Raw genomic sequence first — 19,981 nt, forward strand, 5'->3', positions numbered from 1 at the left:
GCGGTGGGACCCCTGCGATCATACATCTTATCTCTTATCCTTTGGATAGGGGATGCACTGGTTCGTCTTCCTCAGTGTTATAAAACCAAGACCAAGCACACAATAGTCTGTCATTAGCCCTGCACTCCCTGATGACACCATACATAGGGAAACATGTTGGAGTGCTTCTGTACAATTTTTAATTTTAGTGTGGAGGATAAGGCCGGAATACCCCTTTTAATGTCTACTTAGGGTTATAGAGGGGAAGCTAAAGGGTTTTTTTTGCGTTTTTTTTATTTTTATTTATAAATGTTTTCTTATGTCCGTGGATTTTTCTGTTGTGGGTTTGTTTGGCCATCGGGGTCACTTTCACAATTTTCCTTTGCGATACAAAATAAAGATTTGTTTTTGGTCTTTGCATGAATACTCGTGTTTGTAATTTGGAAGCTTGTTGGGGGGGGCGGTCTCAGATTTTTCTATATTCGGCTTTGTGATTGCATGAATCTGTCAGCAGCATCGCCAGCACTTACCTGCTTGTATTTCCCATTAGTGCGGGTGACAGCGATCAAAATGGTGGTTACCTTTTATTTTCCTAGGTGCCGCCGTTCCCCAGAAATCGTTAAAAATCCATATATGTAAATGAAGCTCGTGGTGCACTCGTGACGTTCCCTACCCCCGAGGTGCAAGGGTTCGTCTTCCTCAGTGTGATAAAACAAAGAGCAAGGACACAATAGTCTGTCACTAGCCCTGCACCCCCTGATGACATCATACATAGTGAAACATGTTGGAGTGCTTCTGTATAACTTTTAGTGTGAATAAAGCTGATCAAAATTACTTATCTTCCTAGGTGCCGCCGAGAAATCATTAAAGGGGTACTCCGCCCCTAGACATCTTATCCGCTTTGCTTTAGGCTTTAACCCATTATGGGCCAAGGGTGTACCTGTACGTCCTCGTCCCGCTCCCCTTCTTATGACGCGGGATTGTTGGCTGACCTCGCGGGGTGGTCCTGGCGCCTATCAGCAGCCGGGACCAGTGGCTAATACCGGACATCACTGATCGCGGTGATGTACGGCATTAACCACCTAGACGCCGCAATCAAAGTTGATCGCGGCGTCTAAAATAGAAAAAATTGTATCCCGGCAGCTCAGCGGAGTTGATAGGGACCACAGCGGTAAAACCGCAGTGTCCCAATCAGTTGAGAGGTCGGCGGGAGGGCCCTTACCTGCCTCCTCGCCTCCGATCAGTCCTCCAGGCATTCTCAGCAGGCGGGAGCAATCGAGCACAGATAACACTGATCAATGCTATGCTATGGCACAGAACAGTGTATACACTCAGAAGATTATATGTAATAGTCTCCTATGGGGACTAAAAAATAGTGTAAAAAAAAAAAAAAAGTTAATGTGAATTACCGTATATACTCGAGTATAAGCCGAGTTTTTCAGCACGATTTTTCGTGCTGAAAACGCCCCCCTCGGCTTATACTCGAGTGAACTCTCCACCTGTCAATCCCTTCATCAGTGGTCTTCAACCTGCGGACCTCCAGTGGTTGCAAAACTACAACTCCCAGCATTCCCGGACAGGCATGCTGGGTGTTGTAGTTTTGAAACCTCTGAAGGTCCGCAGGTTGAAGACCACTGCGGCCTTCGTCATCATCCGCCCCCCCCCCCTTTAGTTTTGTACTCACCTCCGCTCGGTGGGAAGTTAGGGTGAGCTGGTCCGGGCCATCTATGCTGCAGGGACCGTCCGGTGGGGATGGTTAGTCGTTGCGGGCTGTCCATCTTCACCGGGGGGGCCTCTTCTCCACGCTTCAGCCCCGGCCCCGGAGTAGTGACGTTGCCTTGACGATGACGCACAGGGACGTCTGGATGATTACATGGGGGATGATGTATTTCCCACCCTAGGCTTATAGTCGAGTCAATAACTTTTCCTCGGTTTTTAGGGTAAAATTAGGGGCCTCGGCTTATAATCGAATATATACGGTAACCCCTTCCCTAATAAAAGTTTGAATCGCCCCCCCTTTTCCCATAAAAAAATAATGTAAACAAAAATAAACATGTGGTATCGTTGCGTGCATAAATGTCTGAACAATAAAAATATAATGTTAATTAAACCGAACGGTCAACGTCGTATACGTTAAAAAAAATTCCAAAATTGCGTATTTTTTGGTCACTTTGCATACCCTAAAAAAAAGATTTATAAAAAGCGATTAAAAGGTCCCATCAAAACAAAAATTATCCCGATAAAAACTTCATTTCATGGCGCAAAAAATTAGCCCTCATACCGCCCCGTATTCGGAAAAATAAAGTTATAGGGGTCAGAAGATAAATGTACTAATTTAGGTGCATGTAGTTATGATTTTTTTTTTTTTTTTTAGGTAGATAAAAATAAAACCTACAGAAATGGGGTATCCTTGTGACCGTATGGACCTGCAGAATAAAGATAAGGCGTAATTTTTACCAACATTTTTTTTACCGAAACGGAAGCCCCCAAAAGTTGCAAAATGGCTGTTTTTTTAATTTTTTTATTAAATTTTGCCCCTTAAATATTTTTTTTTTCTGGATTCGCTGTAGATTTTGTGGTGAAATGATTGATGTAATTACAAAGTAAAATTGGTGGAACAAAAAAAACAAGCCCTCATATGGGTCTGTAGGTGGAAAATTTAAAGAAAAACAAAAGTGCAAAAAATGAGAAAACCCGTGGTCCTGAAGGGGTTAAAGAATTGTAAATAGTAGGGCCAGATGTCTGTGATGTATTTTTAGGTTCTTTCAGGGTGTTGTGCCCTTTTAGGAAGTTTACCCAGGAGGTCTAGGGGTGGGATGGGAGCCTATCAGGTTCCCCACCTCCCTGCAATCCCGGGGCCCTAACCGCAGAAACACCAACCAGTGCTATTTGGTGGACCTTTTAGAGGGGTACTCCACTTCCCGAGCATCCAGAACATTTTTTTCCGAAGGCTGAGTGCAGGCTGCGGGAGTCGTGGCATCACAGCCACGCCCCCTTGTGATGTCACATCACGCCCCCTCAATGCAAGTCTATGGGAGGGGGCGTGGCAGCTGCCACGTCCCCTCCCATAGACATGCATTAAGTGAGCGTGGCGTGACGTCACGAGGAGGGGTGGTCGTTGCGTCACGACCCCCGCAATCACACCCAGTTCAGAGCAAAATGTTCCGAACGCTGGGGCAGCGGAGTACCCCTTTAAGATGCTTATTGCATATATGTACTTGGACGACTGAGCAAGTACTCTGAACCCATAAAAAAGACCAGATTCGAGGGGGCGTGGCTAGCCATGTAAGAGAGAGGACGCAGGACTGAGGAGCTCCGCTACGTCGGCACCAAAACCGGGTGATTATAGAGGCTCACATGCGAATTGGGAGGTCAGGATGGCAGAAGAAGAAGTTGGGAACCTCACAGCAAGCGGAGGTCCCCATATCTACCTTTTTCACGCCACTGCTAGCCCTGGAAGAAGAACGAGCGGGATGGCCGGGCTTTCCAAAATGGCGCGGGCGCCTCAGGAGAAGAGTGCGCCCGCCCCCCTGCCGCCGGTGACTGCACTCACCGTGACCGGCACAGACTCCGGACCGAGGCAGCGCCATTTGCCGACGCTGCTGAATCTCCCTGTGCAGAAGGAGACTGGGCGGCCGTCCTTACCTGCCGCAAGTGAAGAGGCTGCTTCCCCGGCATCTCCCCGAGCGGCGTGCGCGAGGACCACGTGCGCAGCAGAGAAAACGTGCGAGGGGACTCGGCAGTGCAAAGAGGACCCCATCTGACTGTCTGCTCACAGCCCTTGCTCTCCCCCTCTACTGCTATGGAGGGGTGGATTGAGCGGGCGCCCACTGGACTGCCAGGTACTCCGGGAGAGGGGAGGAGGGACCAGGGGGGCACAAACCACTTGAACCCCCGGATGACAGAGCTCCGCTACCACCTCTTGGGGGACCCCCCTCGCCCTCACAAAGTATACCTTCCATCTTCAGGGGCTCCCCAGAATCCCCTGGCCTACACCGCTCCTCCTCTGAGGGGGAACTAGCTATGGAAGGGACTGCTGCTAAGTCAGTGACACCAGCACCTGTACTGCCCCTGCCTGAGACATTAGGGAACCTGACGCCCTTTGATTCCTCTCCCTCTCACAAATTGACACCGCTGGCACCTACAGGGGGAAGGACCACGGTCGCAGCACAAGAGTGTCTGACCTGGAGGACTTTCAATCATCTGTCTTAACCTCCATCCAGGATATGCAGTCGACTATACGCCAACACTCTGCCACTCATCATGCACTTTCTGAACCCCTCGATGACATCGAGAATCGGAACCGCCGAAATAACGTGCGACTGCGGGGTTTACCAGAAGCCACCAGGACCCCTGACCTCTTATTCACAGTGGTGGGGATTTTCAATATGATATTGAACAGACTGCCAGAAACTCACATTGAAATAGACAGAGTACACCGTGCCCTCAGGGCTCCCAGCACTGACCCGATTCGCCCACGAGACGTCATTTGCAGGATTCATAAATATACCCTGAAGGAGCAGCTGATGCAGAAGGTGCGCCAGAAAGGGGATGTGGACTTTGACGGCACCACGATACAACTGTTTCGGGATTTGTCCGGACGTACTCTACGCCAGAGGGCTCTCCTGAGACTCCTCCTCCGCATACTACAAGAGAGGCGACTGCCGTACCGCTGGGGCTTCCCTTTTGCTCTCCATGTGACTTCCGGGGATACCACAGCGAGTCTGAAAGTGCCTGGAGACCTCGATTCCTGGACTCACTGGGTCTACCATCTATGTCCTTACTGGAATGGAATGCGTTCCTGCAAAATCCCTATGCTCCTCTACCACTACAAGGGGCATCCCAGAGATCAGCCGCGAGACGACCGCATCCCGATTGGCCGTTGCCACAACGACAGAAGAGACATAGACCTGACGGCCCCTCCCCAGAGGATTGAGGGCTTTCCCTGATGACCTGACTTAGGATACTAAGGACCCTATATCTATGTTGCACTGTAGGACTCATGATGTACCTCCGTACTTTCCTACCTCTTTAACTCTACTTTACTCACCTGGTCTATTTCACTAACACCCCTGACCTCACTTCCTTATCCGCATTCCCCGGTAATCACTTCCACATCTGATCCACTACGTGGATTAGTCCTTCACTGCTGCATAGCCGTTGGCGGTCGCTTAGTGTCCGTCTTAGTATTCTTTAGTCGACTGACTTTTCTTACACAGTCTTACTCTTTCTTCCTACCCGTTACTCATCATCACAACCCCCTATTAGGGCGGTGTACGCGGAGTACACCTTGAACGCAGTGGTATCTACCTGTAAATAGTTTTCCCTTGCACAACTTGTTGCTTTTTTCTTTACACAACACCTGTTATTGTTACTTATTTTTCTGTTTTTATTTTAGCTGGAGACTTCTCTGGTTTAACGCTACCCAGACGCAACTGACCGCCTCCTCCGTTCTCTGTCAGCGAAATCGTGAGTATGGCAGCCCTCAAAGTGGCCACGTTAAATGTACAGGGCTTTAACATTCCCGAGAAAAGAGCTAAAACTTTATACCACATGCATAAACTGAACGTCCAAATTCTGTGTCTACAGGAGACTCATTTCAAAACACACCATTTCCCGACTGAGCTTAGCCGTTACTATCCCACCTGGGTCCACAGCCCTAACCCTGATGCTCGAACGAAGGGGGTATCGATCGGCTTCCACCATTCGGTACCTTTTACAGTGACTGAGATCAGAACTGACCCAGAGGCTAGATACCTATTTGTGCGGGGAAGGGTCCTGGACCAGGTGGTGATGGTGGCGACTGTCTACTCACCAAATTCTACACAAGTCACATTCCTGACACGGGTCTTGGAAGACTTGTCCTCATTTACACAAGGTATGTTGCTGCTTAGCGGTGACTTTAACCTGCCCCTGCAACCTCTGCTGGATGTGTCCACGCGTCGTTCGACTGTTTCATACCGTCAGCTGAGCAAATTGAGACAACTTCTCCATTCGATGCAGTTATGCGACGTGTGGTGCATCCAGCATCCAGATGTTAGGGACTACACATACTACTCGAGTCCACATGGGACATACAGTAGACTTGACGATGTGTTCTTACCACACTATTATCTGCCACGTCTTTCCTCCACGCAGATCGGGAACCTATACCTCTCAGACCACGCACCGGTCTTTTGCATGCTTCACCTCCCTTCCCTTAATACCATCAATTATAGGTGGCGTCTTAACGAGACCCTGCTATTGAACATGGTTTGCTTGACTGACCTTAAAACCACTATAGTGAATTTCTTAGGCCATCACGGTTCTGACCAGGCTCCCCTGACTGTGCAATGGGAGACACTCAAGTGCGTGTTGCGGGGGGTGCTGATTAAACACGGATCACGACTTAAATGCGAGAAAGCGGGGAGACTGAGAAGCTTATATGAGACGCTATCCAGACTTGAGACTCTACATAAACAAACGTTACAGGAATCCACTCTCAGAGAGTTGACTAAGACGCGACACGAATTTTGTAGGATCCTTAACGATTCCTACAAACGTTACCGACAACAATGCTCGAAGTCCTTTTACGAGTCGGGCAATAAACCAGGGAGATTACTAGCGAGGGCCCTTAGAGAAAAACGGGCTGCACTATATATCCCCTCCATCAATACTGAGGGTGGGGGACGAAGCTTTCTCACGAAGGATATACTAAAGGCCTTCGAACAATATTACTCTAATCTTTATAATATACCTCCTCCTCATGCTCATCCCCCACCCCCATGCTCAGACATGACACTACAGGCTATATTACTAGGACTGCCCTCCCCAGACTGTCAGATGACACCATCACTGCTCTTGAAGCACATTTTACGGAGGAAGAAATAGCGGCGGTTATAGGGAGCATGCCCTGGACCGGACGGGTACACCAATAAATTTTACAAGACTCTTAAAACAGAACTGGTCCCGATCTTATGCAGATCCTTTAACAGCGTTACACCAGATAGTGGCTTCCCGACTGAATCCCTTAACGCACATATTACAGTAATCCCCAAAGAAGGGCGTGATCCAAATTTATGTGCTAGCTACAGGCCGATCTCGCTCCTTAATACAGATACCAAAATGTTCGCAGATAGACTAGCAGCAGTCCTTGGGCCTCTGGTTCACCCCGTTAAAACAGGTTTTATACGCTCCCGTGAGGCATGAGATAATACGGTGAGAGCATTCTCTATTGTCCATAGAGCGTTGTCTCAGCGTCAACCGCTGATGCTTCTCTCTCTCGATGAGCGAATTTACAGTAAATTCGATTCGTCACGAACTTCTCGGCTCGGCAGTTGATGACTTTTCCTGCATAAATTAGTTCAGCTTTCAGGTGCTCCGGTGTGCTGGAAAAGGTGGATACAGTCCTAGGAGACTCTTTCCTAGGAATGTATCCACCTTTTCCAGCCCACCGGAGCACCTGAAGGCTGAACTAATTTATGCAGGATAAGTCATCAACTGCCGAGCCGAGAAGTTCGTGACGAATCGAATTTACTGTAAGTTCGCTCATCTCTACTTCTCTCTCTTGATGCAGAGAAGGCATTTGATCGGGTGAGCTGGAGGTTCGTGGAAGCCTCCTTGGGACAGATAGGTTTGGGCCCCCTGATGCGGGGATGCGTTAGAGCCCTATACAAGGACCCCCATGCTCAGATATGGATTAACGGATCCCTTTCCACTCAAATATCCATCCGGAATGGCACGAGACAGGGGTGCCCCCTCTCCCCCTTGTTATACGTCTTATGCATGGAGCACCTTCTCAATGCTCTGAGACAAGACCCAGAAATTACCGGATTTCCGGTGGGGGGAGGCGATCACCTCTGCTTGGCCTTCGCGGACGTCCTGTTGCTCTACATTTCCTCACCTGCCACCTCCCTCCCTGCACTCACGCGCGCCCTAGACTTGTGCTCCTATTTCAGCAACCACCAAGTCAATATGACAAAAAGTGTGGCAATGAACATTACCCTATCGACATATGAGGTGTCAGCAGCACGCACCACAAACCACTTTCGTTGGGCTTCTCAATCCATTAAATACCTAGGTGTTCAGGTCCCCGCTAACCCAAATGACACTTATACATTAAACTTCCAACCAATACTAGCGACTCTGGAGAGGGACCTGGAAAAGTGGACGAAGGGTTCCTTCTCCTGGTTAGGGAGGGCAAATGTACTAAAAATGAATGTTTTGCCGAGATTGTTGTACCTTTTCCAGGCCGTCCCTATTGCGCTGCCCTTTTCCTTTTTCAAAAGACTTACCCGAGTCATACGGTCCTTCGTTTGGGCGGGACGACCGTTGAGGATTGCTAAACAAATTCTCATACGGAGGAAGCAGGTGGGTGGCCTGGCTGTACCGGACTGTGAGGCCTACTATGTAGCAGCCTCATTGGCAAGGTACCTGGACTTCCTCCACGGTCGTTCCTCGAAATGGTGGGTAGAAGTTGAAACCACAGGGGCACATTTACAAATGGTCTCTGTTCCCTGGCTGCCCCCCCCCCCCCCCCCCCCCCCCGCACTTCCCTACCTCAGGACACCCCGATGGTCACCAGGGAATTGATAGAGGTGTTCAGACGCTACCTGCGACGCACTAAATTGTTCACTCCTGATGGCCCATTGACACCAGTGCTAGGCAATCCTAGATTTCCCCCGGGAATGAGGCACTTCCTTCTTGGGAGTCTCGGAACCGCCCTCCCTGCCACTGAAGAGTTTCCTAGAGGGTTCCCTGATCCGCCCTTACGAGGATGTAGTACCGTTACGTTCCCGCAACCCTGCAATGCTCCTACAGTACCTACAACTAAAACATTTTGTGGAAACGGAGATTAGTCAATTACACCTGAACAGACCTCTACTCCCTTTTGAAAAACTGTGTGATTCCTCTACCCAGATACCTAGAGCGGTTTCAACTATTTATAATCTTATCTTGGAGGAAAAGGCCCAGAACTTACCAAATTATACCAGGGTCTGGGAGGAGGAACTACAAACTACTTTTGCCCCCTCAGATTGGGTGACGGCATTCACAAGTTGCCACAAGATGTTGATCTCATGCAAGTCGCAGGAGACGAACTTTAAAATCCTTTCTAGATGGTATAGGGTGCCTGTAGTTATACACAAGATGTACCCTGACCCCTCTGACTTATGCTGGAGGTGTGGAACCGATAAAGTTACTATGGTACATATTTGGTGGTCCTGCCCACGATTAGCCAGTTTCTGGGAGACGGTGGTTTCTAGGATTAAAACTGTCACAGGGATTGAGTACCCAGATAACCCCAAGGCCCTGTTACTATCCATTCTTCCCTCGACCAGACGGACCCCCTCTAAGATCTTAGCGAATTTTCTTTTACAAGCTGCTCGCACTGTGATCCCGAGGAGATGGAAAGACTCACAACCCCCGACTGTGACAGACTGGTATACGGAGATTCTTTTTCTCTGTAGAATGGAGGAATTGATGGCCAATTCCAAGGGACACTACGACAGATTCGGGGTCATCTGGGGACCTTGGTCAGCATTCCTGGACATACCACTGTACAGGGAGGGTTGACACCAGTTTCCACGCCACATCTTTCCCACCAGGCGCTTTCCTATTCCCAATAGCCCCTGCCACATGTTAGAATTGAGTTATGCCATAAGTTTCCTTGCGTTTCCTGTGGTGACGAGAGGCGGCAGACCCGGTGGGAGCAACAACCAGAGAACTCCAGGTTGGTGGTCACTATTTTTTCTCCCTGTTAATTGTGACCCGACCCACTTCTTTTCCCTATTAATTCCGGTCTCTAACCCCCCCTCCCACCCTCCAAGAACCCCCACAACCTTACCCACACCTGTCCACATCTCCTCTCTTCTCCCTGCCCACTCATCCCTTACCCTTACCTCCCCCCCCCCCCCTTCCGCTATGTTTTGGTTAGTTAATCTTAGTTGTTATTTTGGACTATATCTAGGCAACTACAATACTTCTGCTTCTCTAATCAGTGAGGAAGTCTATACGAAAGGTTATAGATGCTGACCAGTATATTGTTATGTAGAGTAGCGAACGACTTCACCTGACATTGACTCATTCTGCTACTGTTTGATTGATTGATTGATTATATAAGATCAAGATTGTCTGAATGTTGCCTTGTTTGACATTTCCATAAATAAAGATATGGTTTGAATATGGAAAAAAAAAAGACCAGATTCTGCATATAGAGGTCTCTTAAAGGGGTACTCCGGTGGAAAACACATTTTTTTTAAATCAACTTGTTCCAAAAAGTTGAACAGATTTGTAAATTACTTCTATATATAAATCCTAATCCTTCCAATACTTATCAGATGCTGTATACTCCACAGGAAGTTGTGAATTTCTTTCCAATCTGACCACAGTGCTCTCTGCTGACACCCCTGTCCATGTCAGGAACTGTCCAGAGCAGGAGAAGTTTGCTCCTACTCTGGACAGTTCCTGACACGGACAGATGTGGCAGCAGAGAGCACTGTGGTCAGACTGGAAAAGACTACATAACTTCCTGTGGAGCATACAGCAGCTAAGTACTGGAATGGTTAAGATTTTTAAATAAAAGTACCAATTTAGGTTAAGAGACCCAGGATCTCTTGGGCCAAATTGTATACTACGGTTTTAGGTCCGGTCACAAAACTGGATACGGGTCAAAAATGAGCCGACCGGAGTCACCGTTTAACTCCGGTCGGCTCATTAAAGTGAATGGAGTTCAGCGCTGGTCCGGCTGGGGTACGTGAGAGCCCAGTTTGCCCCTCCCCCAGCCGGATCCGGCACACGTAACGTAAAAACGAGATGTGAATGCAGCCTGAGGTCTGATCCTACCCGATGTTCATTAATGCCCCTGGTATCATCAGTTGGGGGTAAATATATTTGCCGTTCTGATTGACCACATGATGGAAGAAGTATCTACTGCCCATATAGATCGGCCCATTAAGAGAATAACAAATTAACCAATCTCTGTGCTTGAGGTACCAAAATTGTAACAAAATACCCGTATGTAACAGCTACCAAAAGGCTTGTCAATAAAAAAAAATGCACCACATTAAAGGCCGAAATTATCCTAAAACGGATTTAAAAAAAAATCTAGAAGCAACACATTTCAGATAGGTTATAACCTATCAATCAGTAAGAATTCATGCTCCCAGGTGTGTGAAAGATAACAAGCTGAGATTAGGAGCACTCTATTATAGTGAGAGTAACCTATATAACAGACAACTGTCCACAGAGGCCATCAATCAGATTCCACATAACGGCCAAACTAAAGAGCCATCCAAGGATGTCAGGGACAAGATTGTAGACCTACACAAGGCCGGAAAGGGCTACAAGATCAGCAACAAGAAGCTTGGGAAGAAATCACATGTACGGGACCGTCTGATGGAGAAAGATCATGTATAGGACCGTCTTAATGGAGAAATATCATGTGCGGGACCGTCCGATGGAGAAAGATCATGTACAGGACCGACTGATGGAAAAAGATCATGTACAGGACCGACTGATGGAGAAAGATCATGTACAGGACCGTCTGATGGAGAAAACTCATGTACAGGACCGTCTGATGGGGAAAGATCATGTACAGGACCGTCTGATGGGGAAAGATCATGTACAGGACCGACTGATGGAGAAAGATCATGTACAGGACCGTCTGATGGAGAAAGATCATGTACAGGACCGTCTGATGGAAAAAGATCATGTACAGGACCGTCTGATGGAAAAAGATCATGTACAGGACCGTCTGATGGAGAAAGATCATGTACAGGACCGTCTGATGGAAAAAGATCATGTACAGGACCGTCTGATGGGGAAAGATCATGTACAGGACCGTCTGATGGGGAAAGATCATGTACAGGACCGACTGATGGAGAAAGATCATGTACAGGACCGTCTGATGGAGAAAGATCATGTACAGGACCGTCTGATGGAAAAAGATCATGTACAGGACCGACTGATGGAGAAAGATCATGTACAGGACCGTCTGATGGAGAAAGATCATGTACAGGACCGTCTGATGGAGAAAGATCATGTACAGGACCGTCTGATGGAAAAAGATCATGTACAGGACCGTCTGATGGGGAAAGATCATGTACAGGACCGTCTGATGGGGAAAGATCATGTACAGGCCCGTCTGATGGGGAAAGATCATGTACAGGACCGTCTGATGGAGAAAGATCATGTACGGGACCGTCTGATGGAGAAAGATCATGTACGGGACCGTCTGATGGAGAAAGATCATGTACGGGACCGTCTGATGGAGAAAGATCATGTACAGGACCGTCTGATGGAGAAAGATCATGTACAGGACCGTCTGATGGAAAAAGATCATGTACAGGACCGTCTGATGGAAAAAGATCATGTACAGGACCGTCTGATGGAGAAAGATCATGTACAGGACCGTCTGATGGAGAAAGATCATGTACAGGACCGTCTGATGGAGAACGATCATGTACAGGACCGTTTGATGGAGAAAGATCATGTACAGGACCAGGACCGTCTGATGGAGAAAGATCATGTACGGGACCGTCTGATGGAGAAAGCTCATGTACAGGCCCGTCTGATGGAGAAAGATCATGTACAGAACCGTCTGATGGAGAAAGATCATGTACAGGACCGCCTGATGGAGAAAGATCATGTACGGGACCGTCTGATGGAGAAAGATCATGTACAGGACCGTCTGATGGCGAAAGATCATGTACGGGACCGTCTGATGGCGAAAGATCACGTACGGGACCGTCTCATGGAAAAAGATCCATAGTGAGGTAGACAAAGGGGGAGAGGTGACACTGCTGGGACATTATACAGTAATGGAGGGGTCTGGTGATGACTGGAGAGGTGACACTGCTGGGACATTATACAGTAATGGAGGGGTCTGGTGATGATTGGAGAGGTGACACTGCTGGGACATTATATAGTAATGGAGGGGTCTGGTGCTGACTGGAGAGGTGACACTGCTGGGAGGGACATACAGTAATGGAGAGGTCTGGTGATGACTGGAGAGGTGACACTGCTGGGACATTATACAGTAATGGGGGGGTGGTCTGGTGATGACTGGAGAGGTGACACTGCTGGGACATTATACCGTAATGGAGGGGTCTGGTGATGATTGGAGAGGTGACACTGCTGGGACATAATACAGTAATGGAGGGGTCTGGTGATGACTGGAGAGGTGACACTGTTGGGACATTATACAGTAATGGAGGGGGTCTGGTGATGATTAGAGAGGTGACCCTGCTGGGACATTGTACAGTAATGGAGGGGTCTGGTGATGATTAGAGAGGTGACCCTGCTGGGACATTATACAGTAATGGAGGGGTCTGGTGATGACTGGAGAGGTGACCCTGCTGGGACATTATACAGTAATGGAGGGGTCTGGTGATGATTAGAGAGGTGACCCTGCTGGGACATTATACAGTAATGGATGGGTCTGGTGATGACTGGAGAGGTGACACTGCTGGGACATTATACAGTAATGGAGGGGTCTGGTGATGACTGGAGAGGTGACACTGCTGGGACATTATACAGTAATGGAGGGGTCTGGTGATGACTGGAGAGGTGACACTGCTGGGACATTATACAGTAATGGAGGGGTCTGGTGATGACTGGAGAGGTGACACTGCTGGGACATTATACAGTAATGGAGGGGTCTGGTGATGATTAGAGAGGTGACACTGCTGGGACATTAATGCTGTGTGTGTGGGCCTGACTAATACTGGTGAGGCAACATATGGGGCCCTAAGGGGTACTGCACATATCACTGAGCTGTTAGGGTCTCTCCTATCACCACTAGGGGTGTCATATGCGACAGCTCCCCAGTACATTACACCAGCAGAGGGCAGTGTGTCGCTCCACAACCTCTATACTTGAACCAGACGGTCATCAGATCCTAAAAAGAATTATAATAAGGTTGTAGCCCATAGCCGTCCCGGTTTACAGATGGCTATTCATGGACAATGAACCCCTTCTCAAAGTGTCAACTGGGCAAAACGTCTTTGAATACATTGTAGAGGCATGTCTAGCAGTTAACGGTCTCTCACCAAAAGGTACACTACCATGAAGTAGCCTCTAAGAGCCTTTTTATAGGGCAGCAGGGGTGGGAGAAACTCTTTGATGCCCTCTTTTTATTATATCGGGTACATTATTACTAATGGAGGGGTCTGGTGATGACTGGAGAGGTGACACTGCTGGGACATTATACAGTAATAGAGGGGTCTGGTGATGATTAGAGAGGTGACACTGCTGGGACATTATACCGTAATGGAGGGGTCTGGTGATGATTAGAGAGGTGACACTGCTGGGACATTATACAGTAATGGAGGGGTCTGGTGATGACTGGAGAGGTGACACTGTTGGGACATTATACAGTAATGGAGGGGTCTGGTGATGATTAGAGAGGTGACCCTGCTGGGACATTGTACAGTAATGGAGGGGTCTGGTGATGACTGGAGAGGTGACACTGCTGGACAATATACAGTAATGGAGGGGTCTGGTGATGACTGGAGAGGTGACACTGCTGGGGCATTATACAATAATGGAGGGGTCTGGTGATGACTGGAGAGGTGACACTGCTGGGACATTATACAGTAATGGAGGGGTCTGGTGATGATTAGAGAGGTGACCCTGCTGGGACATTATACAGTAATGGAGGGGTCTGGTGATGACTGGAGAGGTGACACTGCTGGACATTATACAGTAATGGAGGGGTCTGGTGATGACTGGAGAGGTGACACTGCTGGACATTATACAGTAATGGAGGGGTCTGGTGATGACTGGAGAGGTGACACTGCTGGGACATTATACAATAATGGAGGGGTCTGGTGATGACTGGAGAGGAGACACTGCTGGGACATTATACAGTAATGGAGGGGTCTGGTGATGATTAGAGAGGTGACACTGCTGGGACATTATACAGTAATGGAGGGGTCTGGTGATGATTAGGGAGGTGACACTGTTGGGACATTATACAGTAATGGAGGGGTCTGGTGATGACTGGAGAGGTGACACTGCTGGGACATTATACCGTAATGGAGGGGTCTGGTGATGATTAGAGAGGTGACACTGCTGGGACATTTTACAGTAATGGAGGGGTCTGGTGATGACTTGAGAGGTGACACTGTTGGGACATTATACAGTAATGGAGGGGTCTGGTGATGATTAGAGAGGTGACCCTGCTGGGACATTGTACAGTAATGGAGGGGTCTGGTGATGACTGGAGAGGTGACACTGCTGGACAATATACAGTAATGGAGGGGTCTGGTGATGACTGGAGAGGTGACACTGCTGGGGCATTATACAATAATGGAGGGGTCTGGTGATGACTGGAGAGGTGACACTGCTGGGGCATTATACAATAATGGAGGGGTCTGGTGATGACTGGAGAGGTGACACTGCTGGGACATTATACAGTAATGGAGGGGTCTGGTGATGATTAGAGAGGTGACCCTGCTGGGACATTATACAGTAATGGAGGGGTCTGGTGATGATTAGAGAGGTGACCCTGCTGGGACATTATACAGTAATGGATGGGTCTGGTGATGACTGGAGAGGTGACACTGCTGGGACATTATACAGTAATGGAGGGGTCTGGTGATGAAAGGTGACACTGCTGGACAGGTAAGGCTGTCCTCCTGCTGTTGCTTAGCAACAACTCCCAGCATGCGCAAAAGGGCAGGGTGGGAGTAGTTGTTATGCAACAGCACAAGGCACAGCTGGAGGCACATTTTTTTTCTACGAAAAAGTATCTCCAGCTGTTGCATAACTACAAGTCCCAGCATGCCCTTCTGCTTTCACAGCATGCTGAGAGTTGTAGTTTTGCAACAGCTGAAGGCACACTGGTTGTGAAACAGAGTTTATTACCTAACTCAGTGTTTCGCAACTACTGTGCCTCCAGCTGTTGCAAACTAGAACTCTCAGCATGCTGGGAGATGTGGTTTTGCAACAGCTGGAGGCACACTGGTTGCAAAACACTGAGTAACAAACTCTGTGTTTTGCAACCAGTGTGCCTCCAGCTGTTGCATAACTACAACCCCCAGCATGCACGGACAGCCAAAGAGCATGCTGGGACTTGTAGTTTTGCAACAGCTGGAGGTTTTCCCCTACTCCCTCCCCCCCCCCCCCCCCCCCCCATGTACAGGGTAGATACACACGGGGGTTTACAGTGAGTTTCTCGCTGCAAGTTTGAGATGCTGCAAATTTTCCGCTGCAGTTCAAACTCCTAGCGGGAAACTCGCTGTAAACCCCGTGTGAATGTACCCTAAAAACACTACACTACACAAAATAAATGGTAATACACTACATATACATATACCCCAATAAAAACGTCTTGTATGGCAGTGTTTCCATAACGGAGCATCCAGCTGTTGCAAAACAAATCCCAGTATTGCCGGACAGCCACTAACTGTCCTGGCAGGCTGGGAGTTCTGCAACAGCTGGAGGCACCCTGTTTGGGAAACACTGCCGTAGGGTAATTTTGCTAACGGAGGCAAGTGTAATTCTTGGATCCGGGTACACCCCTATTCAAATCCCTAATTTAGGCCTCAAAAGTCTGTCAAACGCCAGTGGGGTGTAAATACTCACTGCACCCCTTAATAAATTCTGTGAGGGGTGTAGTTTCTAAAATGGGGTCACATGTGGGGGGGTCCACTGTTCTGGCACCACGGGGGGCTTTGTAAACGCACATGGCCCACGACTTCCATTCCAAACAAATTCTCTCTCCAAAAGATCAATGGCGCTCCTTCTCTTCTGAGCATTGTAGTGCGCCTGCAGAGCACTTTACATCCACATATACGGTATTTCCATACTCAGAAGAAATGGGGTTACAAATTTTGGGGGGGGGGGGGAAACCCAGCATTTTAGTGACTTTTTTTTTAATCATTTACACATCCGACTAACGAAAAGTCATCTAACACCTGTGGGGTGTTAAGGCTCACTGGACCCCTTGTTATGGGATGTAGTTTCCAAAATAGTATGCCATATGGTTTTTTTTTTCTGTTCTGGCACCATAGCGTCTTCCTAAATGTGAAATGCCCCCAAAAACCATTTCAGCAAAATTCACTCTTCAAAATCCCACTGTCGCTCCTTCCCTTCTGAGCCCTCTACTGCACCCACAGAGCACTTTACATACACATATGAGGTATTTCCTTACTCGAGAGAAATTGGGTTACACACTTTGGGGGGCTTTCTCTCCTTTTACCCCTTGTAAAAATTCAAAAACTGCGTCTATAAGAACATATAAAAATATTTTAAAAAAGTGGAGATTTTGAATTTTCTCCTTCACTTTGCTGCTATTCGTGTGAAACGCCTAAAGGGTTAACAAACTTTCTGAATGTCATTTTGAATACTTTGGGGGGGTGGAGTTTTTATAATGGGGTAATTTGTGGGGTATTTCTAATATGAAGGCCCCTCAAATCCACTTCAAAACTGAACTGGTCCCTGAAAAATTCAGATTTTGAACATTTCGTAAAAATTTTTAAAATTGCTGCTGAACTTTGAAGCCTCTGATGTCTCCAAAAGTAAAAACATCTCAACTTTATGATGGAAACATAATATATTGTATATAATAATATAAAGATATCTCCTGTATGATGGTGACATAATATATTGTATATAATAATATAAAGATATCTCCTGTATGATGGTGACATAATATATTGTATATAATAATATAAAGATATCTCCTGTATGATGGGGACATAATATATTGTATATAATAATATAAAGATGTCTCCTGTATGATGGGGACATAATATATTGTATATAATAATATAAAGATATCTCCTGTATGATGGTGACATAATATATTGTATATAATAATATAAAGATATCTCCTGTATGATGGTGACATAATATATTGTATATAATATAAAGATATCTCCTGTATGATGGGGACATAATATATTGTATATAATAATATAAAGATATCTCCTGTATGATGGGGACATAATATATTGTATATAATAATATAAAGATATCTCCTGTATGATGGTGACATAATATATTGTATATAATAATATAAAGATATCTCCTGTATGATGGGGACATAATATATTGTATATAATAATATAAAGATATCTCCTGTATGATGGGGACATAATATATTGTATATAATAATATAAAGATATCTCCTGTATGATGGTGACATAATATATTGTATATAATAATATAAAGATATCTCCTGTATGATGGTGACATAATATATTGTATATAATATAAAGATATCTCCTGTATGATGGGGACATAATATATTGTATATAATATAAAGATATCTCCTGTATGATGGTGACATAATATATTGTATATAATAATATAAAGATATCTCCTGTATGATGGGGACATAATATATTGTATATAATATAATAATATAAAGATATCTCCTGTATGATGGTGACATAATATATTGTATATAATAATATAAAGATATCTCCTGTATGATGGTGACATAATATATTGTATATAATAATATAAAGATATCTTCTGTATGATGGTGACATAATATATTGTATATAATAATATAAAGATATCTCCTGTATGATGGTGACATAATATATTGTATATAATAATATAAAGATATCTCCTGTATGATGGTGACATAATATATTGTATATAATATAATAATATAAAGATATCTTCTGTATGATGGGGACATAATATATTGTATATAATATAATAATATAAAGATATCTCCTGTATGATGGTGACATAATATATTGTATATAATAATATAAAGATATCTCCTGTATGATGGGGACATAATATATTGTATATAATAATATAAAGATATCTCCTGTATGATGGTGACATAATATATTGTATATAATAATATAAAGATATCCCCTGTATGATGGTGACATAATATATTGTATATAATAATATAAAGATATCTCCTGTATAATGGGGACATAATATATTGTATATAATAATATAAAGATATCTCCTGTATGATGGGGACATAATATATTGTATATAATATAATAATATAAAGATATCTCCTGTATGATGGTGACATAATATATTGTATATAATAATATAAAGATATCTCCTGTATGATGGTGACATAATATATTGTATATAATAATATAAAGATATCTCCTGTATGATGGGGACATAATATATTGTATACAATAATATAAAGATATCTCCTGTATGATGGGGACATAATATATTGTATATAATAATATAAAGATATCTCCTGTATGATGGTGACATAATATATTGTATATAATAATATAAAGATATCTCCTGTATGATGGGGACATAATATATTGTATATAATAATATAAAGATATCTCCTGTATGATGGGGACATAATATATTGTATATAATAATATAAAGATATCTCCTGTATGATGGGGACATAATATATTGTATATAATAATATAAAGATATCTCCTGTATGATGGTGACATAATATATTGTATATAATATAAAGATATCTCCTGTATGATGGTGATATAATATATTGTATATAATAATATAAAGATATCTCCTGTATGATGGGGACATAATATATTGTATATAATAATATAAATATATCTCCTCTATGATGGTGACATAATATATTGTATATAATAATATAAAGATATCTTCTGTATGATGGGGACATAATATATTGTATATAATAATATAAAGATATCTCCTGTATGATGATGACATAATATATTGTATATAATAATATAAAGATATCTCCTGTATGATGGGGACATAATATATTATATAATAATATAAAGATATCTCCTGTATGATGGTGACATAATATATTGTATATAATAATATAAAGATATCTCCTGTATGATGGTGACATAATATATTGTATATAATAATATAAAGATATCTCCTGTATGATGGGGACATAATATATTATATAATAATATAAAGATATCTCCTGTATGATGGGGACATAATATATTGTATATAATAATATAAAGATATCTCCTGTATGATGGGGACATAATATATTATATATAATAATATAAAGATATCTCCTGTATGATGATGACATAATATATTGTATATA

The 19,981-nt window shown here is 44.8% G+C and overlaps 1 protein-coding gene across 1 annotated transcript in view; it reads right to left on the reverse strand.

Annotated features, from left to right (window-relative positions):
- Positions 1-13,826: 13,826 nt before the first annotated feature.
- Positions 13,827-19,981, reverse strand: part of LOC130297963 (uncharacterized protein DDB_G0290685-like) — a 79,292-nt gene continuing 73,137 nt past the window's right edge. Inside the window, exon 9 of the mRNA XM_056550835.1 lies at positions 13,827-13,855. Coding sequence (XP_056406810.1) covers positions 13,827-13,855 — 29 coding nt within the window. The remainder of the gene's footprint in view (positions 13,856-19,981) is intronic.

The sequence above is a fragment of the Hyla sarda genome (genome assembly GCF_029499605.1).
Source record: "Hyla sarda isolate aHylSar1 chromosome 1 unlocalized genomic scaffold, aHylSar1.hap1 SUPER_1_unloc_12, whole genome shotgun sequence".
Lineage (NCBI taxonomy): Eukaryota > Metazoa > Chordata > Amphibia > Anura > Hylidae > Hyla > Hyla sarda.